Source organism: Helicoverpa zea, chromosome 11, assembly GCF_022581195.2.
Source record: "Helicoverpa zea isolate HzStark_Cry1AcR chromosome 11, ilHelZeax1.1, whole genome shotgun sequence".
Lineage (NCBI taxonomy): Eukaryota > Metazoa > Arthropoda > Insecta > Lepidoptera > Noctuidae > Helicoverpa > Helicoverpa zea.
This window is the reverse complement of record NC_061462.1, coordinates 9842246-9855926: the sequence shown is the minus strand read 5'-3', so window position 1 is coordinate 9855926 and position 13681 is coordinate 9842246. Positions and strand designations below refer to the sequence as shown.

Here is a 13681-nt window from a genome sequence, read left to right as displayed (position 1 = left end):
TAGCGAAAAGGCCCCTCTCTTTGGGGTGTGGCTCGGGCCACTATACGGACGGCCCGGAGGACACGGTGAACCACACAGTCCAGGTGTGCCTTGCCTGGGAAGGGCACCGCCATGTTCTCGTCGGGGCAATAGGCAGCGGCGACCTCTCGTGCCCGGCCCTGGTTCAAGCCATGGTCCCGGGTGAGAGGTAATGGGATGCCGTCTTCTCATGCAGACGCTAGAGAAGTTAACACCTCTCATCCCAGCTGCTGCCATGGACGTCGAAGACACCAGGGCGCCCCGGGTGTTGAGTGACGTTTCCCGGCCATCGTAGGCGTGGGTCTGTTGGCGGTGAGTTTCGGGTGGCTCATCGTCCTTCCGTCTCTTAGAAGACACGGGCCCGTCTTGCCAGCGCGCGTTGTTCCACGCGCTCCACGAAGAGATTCAGCAAACCCCATTGGGTTTAAGTCACTAACAGTCTGACACTCCTCCACACTGCTAACCCACAGCGGGAGGAAGCATTTGATGATTTATCATAAAAAAGTCGACAGTAACTTAAACCGTTTTTAAGAATTCGTCAATAGTAAGTTGGTTATACCATATTTTTACTTTGACTAACTTTGAACAGCTATTATGAATAATATCCAGATAAATAATTTTGATAATATAATGTGATAATTTATCACATTGTCAAGTCAATTTGGGTATTATATATAATGACCAGTGATTACCTATGTATAATATTGATTTAATCACAATGGCTGTAACATATTATATCTATGTAACGTAGGTAATATGACACAAAGAACGCAAAACTGACCGTTTTAACGCTTGACCACGGCACCCGCTTCCTGATAGATCCCTAAACAAAGACGTCACGAGCAAATCAATTGTGGACAATAGTTTACTGGTTTTTATGCATACCTAGCTAAGTTTCTTGGGAAGAATGTAAGTAAGTTATGTAAGTTCGTTGTATCTCCATGTGATAGCTGCTGTCAGTGCCAGTAAAATGTGCAGGTCACCCACTGATGTATAATTACCAGCCATATGTTGGCCTCTCAGACTTCTGAACGTCTTGGGGAGGGACTTAAACCCTGCTAAGGAACGGCCGATTTAATTAAGATAATATACATATGACAATTTATTAGTAGTCAGTATTACTAACTAATGTTAACTTTTTAATCGACGAGATTGACGCAGGCATTTCTGTAAGAGAATGCTAGCTCGCTTCAGGTTATTTGTTATTTCATTACTTTTCCAGGTAGAATTTGGGAGAGGATGAATAAGCGTCAGTACTTAAGTAGGCACTTTTATTTATAAAAATATGGTCACAAAGATTTTATAACAAATTATGTTAAGTCTAACATTTTGCTAAATCGTCTAACTGATAAACAATATCACAACCAGTCCACGTTAAACTTTGTACTTTATTCGAATCTCAAAAAATTCTAAGTACGTAATAAGTCTACATAGCTCTTCACTTCGACGATATGCGTAAACTCAAACATGTCCATAATTTCATTTTGGAATTATATGTAAATTATCACATGCTTACATAAATATTAAATTCTTTGGAGAACTACTTGACTAGTCAACATGTTTCTTAATGTGATGTTGTACGTATATAATATTGCTTTCTGGGGGCTGTCTTAGATGTTGGTGACTTTTTTGATCCAGTCGCGTACACTAGCAACCCTTGAGAAGACCACGAGGGCTCCGTTGGAACAGCTGTGTGCATCGTTCTCGACCCACGAGGCGACGCCGATCACGCGGCCGGTCTCGTCTACCAGACCGCTGCCGCTGTCACCCTGGAAATACAAAATTCGTATTTGTTTTTAGCATTTAAAATATGAACGTAACATACCCGACTGTCGCTGCGGCGAACCGTATCAGATTCCTAATGTAACAAGCACAAGAATATCAAATTATTCTGCAGTTAGAATCACACAATTGAATATTTTGGAAATGGGTAAATTCCCTTCCACGTGTGTTAAAATTGGATGCAGTGGAAAAACCGGCTGTATAAATTGAAGTTGACCTTTTGTCACGCTATGATTGCAACAGCTTCTCAGGGCCATTTCATGTGGGGCATTTGTTATTATACTCTTTTATCCACACGCAAAAGAATATTAAATGATCGGTTGATACCGACTATTTGTTATGCTATCGTGAGTAATCGTGGGTAACTTAACTTCTAGTGAGTGTAAGTAGTAACTTAGTTAAAAAACACGTCTAGTGCGTACTTACATTGCAAGCAGAGTCAAATCGTGGCGGCAGTCCCTTGACGCACAGCATGTCCTTGCTGTTGTACTGCTCCAGAGTGGAGCACACCTCGTCACTCTGCACGGCCAGTTCCATCCCGTGCATCTCGCTGCGCATGGTGCCCTGAAGAGAAGATGAACGTTAGGAATGTTAAAGATTACAAGGAGCGGAGTATACAATTTCTTTCAATTTGATTTCGGATTTCAGACTTCCTTTCACCTTGCAGATCGGGTTATACTACGGAACTGAAGAAAGTGTTTCGACATTAAATTACTTTCAAGGGCTTTAGTCGGGATTCAGTGTGTGTCAACGTTTAAATTAAATCTGTTTTGGAACTATATTAAGCTATGGACAAGAAAGATTGAGCAGTGAATCAGTATCACAAGGAACAATCGATTCTATTGGGTCGATACAAATGAAAGGCATGGTTGCGACCGCGATTGTTGTAACTTTATCAAAAAAGACGAAATTATCACGGTCTCTTGATTTTCTAGGATGCGGTTGCAATATAAGTGTTCACCAGTTTTGGTGACTCTGGCAAATAGGTACCTAAGGTGTAATCGTGCGCATTACCTAGGTACATGAAATATCCTTGGGCATTTTTAAATAATGTTCTAAGTACGAGTTGTAGTCCTAACTACGCAATGGAAATACCACATTCGGTATTCGTTTCAATTGTTTTAACTATTAATAGAAAGGTGAACTTACTCCGAAGTGGTCAGTGCCGTAGCCGCCGTAGCCGACTTTGAGTCCGACGGGCAGACTGGGCTGGTCGTCCAGCTTGGCTGCAGCCATCACCTTGCCGTCCAGCGGCAGCGGCTCGCTCAGCTCAGCCAGCAAGAAGTCCCACCGGGCAGCCACCTGGAGTCACAAGTTGTCGATAAAGAACATTTGTTGAAGCAACCATTAATGCAAGTGTCGCATCACCTTGACATGTTGTCATCATGTTTAATGTATTAGAAGGAAAATGAGAGCGATGCTAATAAACCTAACCATTGTTCTTTGTGTAAAGGTTTCCGTAATTATTGTCACGGAAATGTGCCAAAATTATTTCACAAAGAAAGGCCAGTAGGTGAGCTCTTTCTTTGTAAACATCGTATAATTCTGATTAAATACAACGTGATGACTTGTGGATTTTATTTCTGACTCATTATGCTCGACTGATTCAACTATAGCTTTGTTTATTTCGAGGTTTCAGTAAAAACATTGTCATTATATAGTTGCATATAAATGTGGGTCCTTTGTTTTCCTCCTTAGGTACGTAGGTCTTTTGTCTCTTAATAGTCCCAGCATACAAATATTTCTTGAAACTATATTTGTCAGTGTCTGTTGAAATTGGAATGTGAATTGTCTCGAGAACAAAGTAGCTTGCAGCTAGTGCCATAAAGGTTTTTCTTCCCCCCTTTTGTCCAACTCGTTAAATGGAATTTATGGAAGGAAGATTATATTTTCACTTCACGGCATAATTAAGGGCATCAGCAATTTCTTTTGAGGAGGTTAAAGTGAAACTGCTTTCAAGTGCGGTTGTTACCTGCTTGAGGTTGAACTCATCGGCGTCGAGCCAGTAGGGTCCCACAGTGAACAGAGGGTGGATGACCTGCCTCTTCACGTAGCGCGTCACTCCGCTCTCGTTCTCAGTGTTGTTCGTGCCTGCCAGGATGTACCGTCCACCAGTGAACAGGGTGCTGGAATTAAAGGTTTCTCTTGTAAATTACATCAAAAATTCACTAAAGATCAGCATCATACAATCTTAATAGCAACATAATAAAATGTAGGAGAATTAAATGATAATCGCACATCTTTCTTTTTGAAGGTATGGATTTGGATATGGTACTTTTTTCTAGTACCTACATGGTTTTTAATTGATTATATTTTAATTTATTTTATTGCACGAATATCTTCATGCATGCATGAGTCATAAGTTTTAGCCAATACCTAAATGGCACGGCAAGTTCAGGGACAGAGTAATTAAATTAATTTGATGGATGCTGTTTGATTGCCTAACAAAGCTATTGTAGTCTTAGTAAACTTGTCTAGTTCCGGCTGACAGCACATTTAATTTGATAGGTTCAGACTTGATAGAATACAACAAATTATACCTGCCTTTATAATTGGGTATAATAAAATCAACATTGCATTTGATTATAATTGAAATAACGACAAGAGCGCAAGATAGATAGAAAATTGTTTGTTCGACTAAGAACTTCGTTAAGCGAAAATATAAAGGTCCCAGTAGGGTTCCTTGGCAAACACCGCAGTTTTTTCGATGATACTGGATACTCAAGAACATAAATATCAGGTATTTGGGGCTATACAATTTCACGTAATGTCGTTTATTCGCGTAATTGTTAGTAACAAAATCTTGGAGTCAGTATTAAATATTATTTATCTTTTGAGATACTAGGAATCTAATTATTGAACTCTGTTTAGTCACATGAAATGATGAATGATGTTAACGCCACAATCAAAAATAGTTACGCATTAATTTTGTATCCCAGTTTTGCGACGTAGGATAAAAAAATATCGGTGGTCAATGTCAAAACTTCACGTGTCTGTCCCGAGGTTATCTCATGTCACGGTAAAATGATAAATATTATAAATTAACATCCAACCATAATGTTATTGGAAAACACTAAACGCCTTAACGTATGCCAATTTTTAAATAAAGATTATTACGTAACGAGCGAAAATATACAATAGCTAGTACGTATAATATTCTATTGTTGTGTCTATCCCATTCTATACAAGAACAATCGATTAAAAGTTCAAATTAATTCTTTATCAAATTCAATATTTTTACCTTTAGTTATTGAGTGAGACTTCACATTCAGAGCTTTTACTAACGAAGTAATGTGAATGGGAATTTATAAATACATAATACCTAAACGGAAAGCTTAATTTTATCTTTGCTATTAATAGTTGACAAGAATTTCTTACAAGAAAAGGAAATACGCTTGACACATGAAAGTACTCTTATTAATCATGGCGACGTAACACTAATAGACCCATGATGCGAGGAAATTAAACCAGTTTCGTTTAAATTGGTTTTGTTTGCATTTGCATTTCAAATTGCCGTTTTAGGTGGCGCGGTCTGGTTTTGGGTGATAAAGACATCCTGCGATTAAGTTGCTAAACATCGATGGAAGTTTAAAGTTACTACCTGCATACTTAAGGCACTTTTAACTTAACACGTTTTGTTGTATATATAACTTCAGTTGTTAAAAGATAACATTAAATAACCACCTTTTACACCCTTACTTTCTGTTGGTCTGGATTTTGTAAATATGCTGTAACCAGATTTTGTTTAGTAGACGTTTTAGTAATTTACTGTTTTTAAACAAAACTGTATCGTTTCATTAAGAGACTTAACGATCTTGTCACGTAGGTTCTGGTTTATCGACATATTGTACAGTATATAACAGTGGTAATAAGTTGGTCGATATGCGCAGCGTTGAACATGACAAACAAGGAAAACCCAGATGTTTTGTTATGCATGCGTGTGCGCCGGTTCGACATCGATCTTGCTATCGCGTGGGACTTATTCACGCAAGAGGAACAAATAAACCAGTCCGTAAGCTGGGCTCTCCAAGAACTTTGTTTAAATGAAAGTTATTCAATGCCATCATTATTCATTATTGAAGAACATGACCTTGTAACCCATATTTTATGAAATTTCGACACTGAACCGGAACAATACGAGTAAAAGGATTATGTTTGGTAATTATACTTTCCTACAAAACAAGTTATGAGCAAATACAAGCTACAGCTATGAAGCGTCTAGTAGTAAGTCTCAACATGTTCTCTAGTTACCTATATGACTACAACTGGAAGACAAAAGACAAGTTCTTGGTTTTGTTCACAACGTCCGTCAGCATTTGAAAATATCAGGTCATGTATTTCCAATAAAATAAGTTCTTCAAACAAACGCCTATAGGTAATCCTAACAGGCACCTATTGTGGAAAAAAACAATATTTGCATTATCCATTGTTAGCATCCTATGCTAGGTAATCAGCCCTTTTAATGAGTCATCAACTCATCATTAATATATTATTTACCGCCTGGAAGATGATACGAAGATGCATCATGATAGGCCTATTATAAACAGCGTCATTAAAGGAAAAAAAAATAATTGTACCTACATATTTTTTGAACACACTTATACGCTTCACTTGTAACTAACTATGTATGTAAGAAAATCTTGGAATCTTAATTTAGGTACCCACTTCCAGGTGTTCGATTAGGATGAAATTTTTTTTCGTTTTTAAAACCTTGTTTTTTTCGTATAACATTAAAAGTTGCCATATTCCTACGACGTAACCTTCATACGATGATTGTTACGTCAAATGTTAGAATGATAACGGTTTGCATTGAAGGGGTCACGGATTATTGGCATTTTACGTAGAAGATGCTAAGGTTGTCTAACTCACACAATATGAGTATAAAGACAGACATTGATAACAGATACTAGATATATTTTTTTACTTTGCGGCGTATTAGTGCCTTTATCTGGTCCCTTCTAGGTGTTTTGCCTTTGTCCGATACGTCTTTTCTAAGCTGCAAATGATACAGAAATACTCACAGACAGAGCTAATTTCACAAGGATATTTATCTACAAAATAGATGTTCTTAGAGAAGTTTCAGTAATGGTTGACGAAATTTTGCATTACAGATTGCGCGGAACTGATCAGCAACTGTCGGATATTAAAATGGATATAATAGTTATTTGATTTTGTGCCCTCATCATTAATTTACTGTAAGCTACTACAAGGTGTTTTACTTATTTATAACAGTGACAATTATCTACTGGACTAACGTGACATGGAATAACCAAAGCCTACTGATTTGGTTTCCCAAAATTCCTATGAATAAAAGCTAGTACTTATATGACCAGTGTTTGCGGTACGACGAGGATAGCAGACGCGCAGAAAATGGTAAAATTCAAGCTTTTCCTTATACTTATCAGAATTATAAATTGTACGAGCAAAATGGCATATCTGCGTAAGGGGAGGCCTGTAGCCAGCAGCATATTGTAGGTTATACCTGACGAGTGACGGAATGTAATACAAAACCTTCACTAAGGAATGGCTTAAGTAACCATTAAATGACTCCGAGTGGGGAGGATAGACTGTTTTCGGATGGCATATGACCTAACAGGCAGTAACTATTGAACACTTGCTTATTGATGAAACTGATCAATTTTACAATAATTAATGACTTGGACCAACCAAGTTCGTCAATTCAGATATTTTCTAATCCAAAATTTAATTGAATAGTGAACTTGATTTGTCCTTAGCCTCACCTAGTCTCCAATCTAACATCCATGAGATGTTCGAACTAAATAACATAAGGAAAATCGCAAAAACTTTGGTCCCAGGTAATTTGACCATAAACGGACTGTTAATTGGTCAAAACATAAACATATAATTTTAAGATGCCGTAAAGAAGCCACGAAGGTTAGGTTTTTTGTCCAAAATGTGATCTAAACATTTCTTAAAATGGTATTTTGAATAATGATCATGATCTCATTTTTGTTTTGAATTATATAGCCAGAAGACTGATATAGCTCGTCTACGTGTCCTTTTTCGCGTAGGCAACCATATGAGGAGGTGGATATTTACCAATGGCCAGCAGTGAGGATCCATGTGGGGCTGATGATGGTCCCGCCGCAGGTGCCTCCGAAGAGTACAGCATGAGGGAACCTCTCGTTCACTGGCTTCGGAGGAACCGCTGGGGAGATCGCCTTCGGGGCCGCGTCTCCTTCGGCTTTCGTCGGCACATTGGCTGGAAATAGATTTGTGGAAATCAGTCGTATTGTAAGTTACGAATATGTACCTTAATATTTAATACTATGAAATTGCAGTCCCAAAAGTACATAATGATGAATCTTTGTCCTAGATCGTTAATTTGGTCTTCGGTTCAATAAGGAAATCGTCTGGTTCACACGTGTACTCACATGCATTTGATTTATTTGTTAACTCTATACTTACTATAAATCAGTATCAAATGTATAACTACCACCTCAGACATAAGTATGTCTAGCTAATGTACCAACGAGAAGCGATCGGTTATTCGCGGTAAGCGTATTAATTCTAAACAATACGGCATTATTTATTTATGAATATACAAGATTACAGAAATCTGACTAAGCGTTGCAAATTATTAATGCATTAATAGTAGCTATAGGTAGTGTAAAACAAAGTAGCTTCCCACTGTGTGATCTTAAACTTCGCGAAGGGTTTTGATGCCTTTTCATTTTGCTTCTAATTTCGTTTCATGGCGGTGGAACTTTATATCAACGTGTGGTGGATATTATTATGGAGCAGGTTTGTAGGGCAGGCCTACCGCGCTGTATGCATGTTCCCTTCTTATAGTGCCTGCGCCACGCTTTATACCAACAGAACTAACCAACAGCCTAGAGATGCTTCTTTGAATAACAGGCAAACGAATTCACGGCTAACGCGCTATTAGGCATATCTTTGTGTATGTTTTTTATTCATTGTAGGTTCTTACAGGAAAACTACATTATCCTTGCTTGAAGAAAGAAATTATAAATGCCTATAAGCTATTATTTATACATATTAACTAATGCGTATAATGAATGATGGATGCAGTATGCAGGTGAATTTCCATACTATGTTAATCGATTAACAACAATAGAAATAAAAAACTGGTCTAAGAAATGTCATACACTAATGACATCAATTAGGAAAATTATAGTAGCTACTAGATACGTACTATAATTATGCACCTGCTACAAACTAATAGTATTATCTGAAAGAAAAACCACAGTTTTTCCCATTTCTATGAATGTTGAGTACGAGCGAGCGATACAAATTGCTCGGAACGCGAGCCGAGCGATTGTTGGCAAGCCATGTCCGAGCAATTACGTAACATCGATGGGAAACTGAATTCGATTCAGTTGATAGCCTCTGAATACGTGATACAGATAAATATCGTATTTTCATTGTAAACAACTATGTACTTACTTTGATTGATCAAAGCAAGTAGTTAATGGGATTTTTTTATGAGTTGTTTTGTAGTCGTTTTTCCGGGTAGGCTTTTATTGTAGTTGAGGGTGCCTACGTGTAAATAATTTAGTATATACTTCTTCAAATGGTTCGAAGGTATAAGTTATGCATAGCGTATTTATCTAATTTAGTCTGGTTCTAAGATTTACCTAGTAAGTTTAAAGTTTATATGAATGCTTGTGATCTTCAAAAACCTAACTACCTACTAAGGGTTAACCGACATTTCCCCTATTGATAGGTATGTTTATTTTAAAATCTTATGTATTGTTTAAAGTGATATGTAGGTTTAATGTACCTACATTTGAGTAGGGAGTTTGGCTGGTTTAAATACAAAACATTTTGAGGCTTATCATTGTTTAACGAAGATTTTGTATCCCTAGAAACAGAAGAGGTATTTAAAGAGACAATTAATAGGAAGAACTTTCTAAGTTCGGTATTTCACTTCAATACTGCATGGTATCCGGGTTATTGTTGATAACGGCACTCAAATTCTATACACGGTAATCAGATGTTACCATTAATCGGTCAAGAGGGTATTGTGTTATGGGTGAACTGGTTCTAAACTATATCTAACTAACAGACAAATGGGGACACGCATCTATAACAATTTCATTTAAAATTTACATTTAATATTCATCAGATTATAAAACAATACCAAAATTGATGTTTAATTCATATTGCAAAGTAAAAAAAAAACTTGTTGATGTTTTAAAACAATGGCACAGATAATGTATAAGTCAATAACAATATCTTTAGGTTAGTAGGTCTAAGAATATATTACTGATATGTTTTCAAGAGCATGATTACTGGGATACAAAACGATATTGTATAAATATGTATGGGTGTTTTGATAAATAAAAACTTTGAGCTTGATAATTATTTTTTCACGTTCGTAAATCCTTTTAGAGCTCGTTAAACATGTTTGTTCTCAAATGTTTGTTATTTTAGAGGTAAGTAGTTTAGATTTTTGTGTAGTCCCATCATCGATTCAATCAATCATTTTCTATTCATAATATTTCTATAGCAAAGCAGTTATTGTAGGAATATTATTTTAATAGTTTACTCATGTGATTTGAATATGTATAGATATCATTGACATGTATACGTTCAGCTGACGATCTACTATAAATGCTCTGCTTCATGTCCTCGCTGAAATAATGGTCAATTTGACCTTCTATACCTTAATTTACACAATATACTAAATTGTTAACTATCAGTCTAAGTGCAAACATCCCATCATGATTTTTTCATAAAAATTATATCAACAGTTTATTCTTAACATTGACCGTGACCTCTATGTATCATATAAGGCGTTTTTTAAGGAAGTAGGTATGCATAGGTTATCGATATGTTTTGAGCCAATTTACGTTGTTTTTGTCAGCTACTGAGTACTTATTATTTTTAATTTTGTTTTGTGATGCTATAATTGGTTTGGACATCAGTAAAACCGGAGTAAACCTTGTTGATACAATGTGTCATTGTGAAAATATTACTGTAAATGTACACTTTTTATGAGTCATAGTTAGATAACCTGCTAAGATTTGTTCTAATATATGTTTTCAACATTCCATGAATGGAGTGTGCACGAAAACAGTCCTTGTCAATATTGTTTTTATTCTACCTTCCACTACTTAATGTTTTTTATCTAATTACTTACTCACAATGATAGACCGATGAGGTCTGATTTATCGACAAAAACAGTTGAAAAAATAACAAAACACGATTGTTTGGGCAGTGCATTTTTCAAATTAAACTTAGCTTACAACTTATTAATATAAAATTATCACAATATTTTTAATACACGTTGTTATTTTCGAAGAAAGCGAGTGAACTGATATGCAATCAAACATTTTTATCGCATTATCTCGAATGTTAACTAATAGCCGCGGCTAAATTTTATCGAGCGCTTTTCATTTGTCGAGTTATTAATCTCGGAAAAGCCGGGTTTTATGAAACGGAGTGTAAACAAACGATTTATTTAATCATCTTGGTATTCCCATTTGCAATTTAAGATCGATATGTTATATTTTTAATGCCACCAACAAATATTCATTATTATTTTTTTATAATAGATGTTTAAGAAAGGTTGTTTGTTTGATTTGAGAAAGAAATGGTTTTACTTAACTATACTTACTTACTTTATTAAAAAAAAATGTACATCCAGTTCAAAGATGTCACTAAAAATATTAATAAATTCTCTTCCAAACAAAATTGCAAACCAAATTTTATCAAACACTCATCATTTTGCACACTAATAAGACAGGGGGAATCATTTTATATTTTTAAATATGTCTAGAATAAGCACTTAATTTTCTTAATTGGTTAGTAAAAAAATGAGAACACTCACGTGCTTTAACGATTTTCTGTATGTCGTTACCTCCGGGGGCGGCGTGAGCGACCGCGAGGATTGCAAGCGCAGAGCACACAGCCAACTTACTCGCGAACATCGTGGCGGTTTGACGCGTACGCGCAGCCGTCGCACTTTATATCAATCGTTACTTACTCCACAGCCAGGCAAACTGACGTAGGGTAATCGTTATTAGTTAGCCTATTATGTTAGTGGGTCTGTGTGGTCATGTACCGTGATCAATGGGATGCTGATGTGTTTAGATTTCGTTGAAGTTAGATAAAATAAAAAAAAAACAAAAAATATACTTCAAAAGTTACTTACTTTTGGGAAAAACTTAATTTTTTGATTAATTTCATCCCAGATCTTGCTGATTTTCCCATTTACAAGTTGTCGCAAATAACGGTTCAGGATTAAAGGGATTTAACACTTTATCAAGGTGTTTTTGGATTTTGAAACTTAACATTCTATCTAATTTCTAAATAAGCCATCAACTGTGTGTCGCAAGATCCAGCTTAGTTAAACAGGAGTTCAGCATCTACATCTTTATACGCAACAACTTAATTGATGTTAGGAAAAAATGTGTGATCATATTTATTTTAAGTTAAATAACGTTTACCCATTTAAATCTTACACGATAACCTTCCTGCATATGTTATTGCACTTTCTTAATCAGAAGAAATAACCCGAACTTCGTCTCACAGATAAGGGTTTCTAGGAGAAATACATTTAATTGACATTTATCCTCATCAAAATTACCAGGTTATAAGGGGCTGTGTAACGCTGAGATATACCCACTTTGAGTAAAAAATCCTTTACTTTCTATACTCACTAAGACTTCACTATTGACTTTGATTAAAATATTGCCATTTGGTGCTTAATCTAACATAACTATATTGATCGTTGTCAAAGTAATCAAACATAATTTTTGTCACAGCTTTGAAGACTTGTAAAGAAGATCTACCTGCCTTCCTGTTTCGTCGAAACACACCTGAAAAGTTTGTTTTCTACAATCTCCAATCTCAGGATCATGTAGGGTATTTGAAAATGTCTTTCAGTGAAGAAAGCTAATTTGTCGAGGAAGACTGACGGCTACTTTATATCCAGGTGAGCATAATGAGTGACGCGGGTGAAACTGTTGGTGGAAGTAAGTTAAGTTGTACATTTTTAATGTGAAGACATCACAGTCTTTCTGTCATCAGAAAGCATGTAAGTGGTTGGTTACTGTCTGTCATTTGCCTTACTTTTAGCACTATTCTGGTAAGTCTTTTCAGACTTTGAGACCCAGATCTTTCTGGAAAGTAGTGGGTGATACTGTGAGTATAAGGGATCATTGACGTCAACAAATTGACGAAAATCTTCACCTTGCCATTGGACGCTTTGTATGAATAGATAAAACTTAAGCAGATGCGGGTGGCATCGATTTTTTTCATCACGCACGCAGTTTATTTTTATCTGCAGGTAGGTAAATATAATAATACCTTTGTTGCAGTATTGTGTAATATGTATATGATGGTAGAGGACGAGTAGATCTGTACATGACGAATCCCTGTTCTACCTTTTTAACTTCTAGATATTTAGAAAAGTGGGAAAATGTCACAGACTTATTTAAGTTGTAAGTCATTATTAGGAATAAACTTAACAAACCCGCAATAAAAATATCAGTCATCAAGGCGAAAATGTATTTTTTTGTATCATAAGTAGTTTAGCAGTTTTACATGCTTTGCAGGAAAATCGGACACAATTTGCATATACCTATTCAAAACCTATTCTTCAATATTTTTATTTCGTCAACATGATAAGAAAATGTCATCACATAGGTACTAGGGATTTTTTTTATATCATCCTTCCTATTGTTTATTTTATATCTAAGGAATAATATGATTATTACATAAATGGTAAAGTTCGATTGTGTTATGACAATGGCGGATCATAACAGTGCCTGTAGGATAAGTCTGCGGAAGCTCAGCGACACTGCACCGTCGAAGTCGAGTGGATGGTAGCTCTAAAGACTTTACGTGCTTTACGTGCTCTTTGAGCCATGGTGCAAGAATTTGGTATTGC

The 13681-nt window shown here is 36.2% G+C and overlaps 1 protein-coding gene across 1 annotated transcript; it reads right to left on the bottom strand.

Moving 5' to 3' along the window:
- Positions 1–1272: 1272 nt before the first annotated feature.
- On the bottom strand, positions 1273–11775 carry LOC124634521 (scolexin B). Its single transcript, XM_047170121.1, has 6 exons — positions 11618–11775; positions 7861–8023; positions 3773–3926; positions 2950–3102; positions 2227–2364; positions 1273–1787 (listed from the first exon to the last, which is right to left on the bottom strand). The coding sequence occupies exons 1-6, from the start codon at positions 11715–11717 to the stop codon at positions 1629–1631; spliced, it is 867 nt and encodes a 288-aa protein (XP_047026077.1). The 5' UTR covers positions 11718–11775; the 3' UTR covers positions 1273–1628.
- Positions 11776–13681: the final 1906 nt, after the last annotated feature.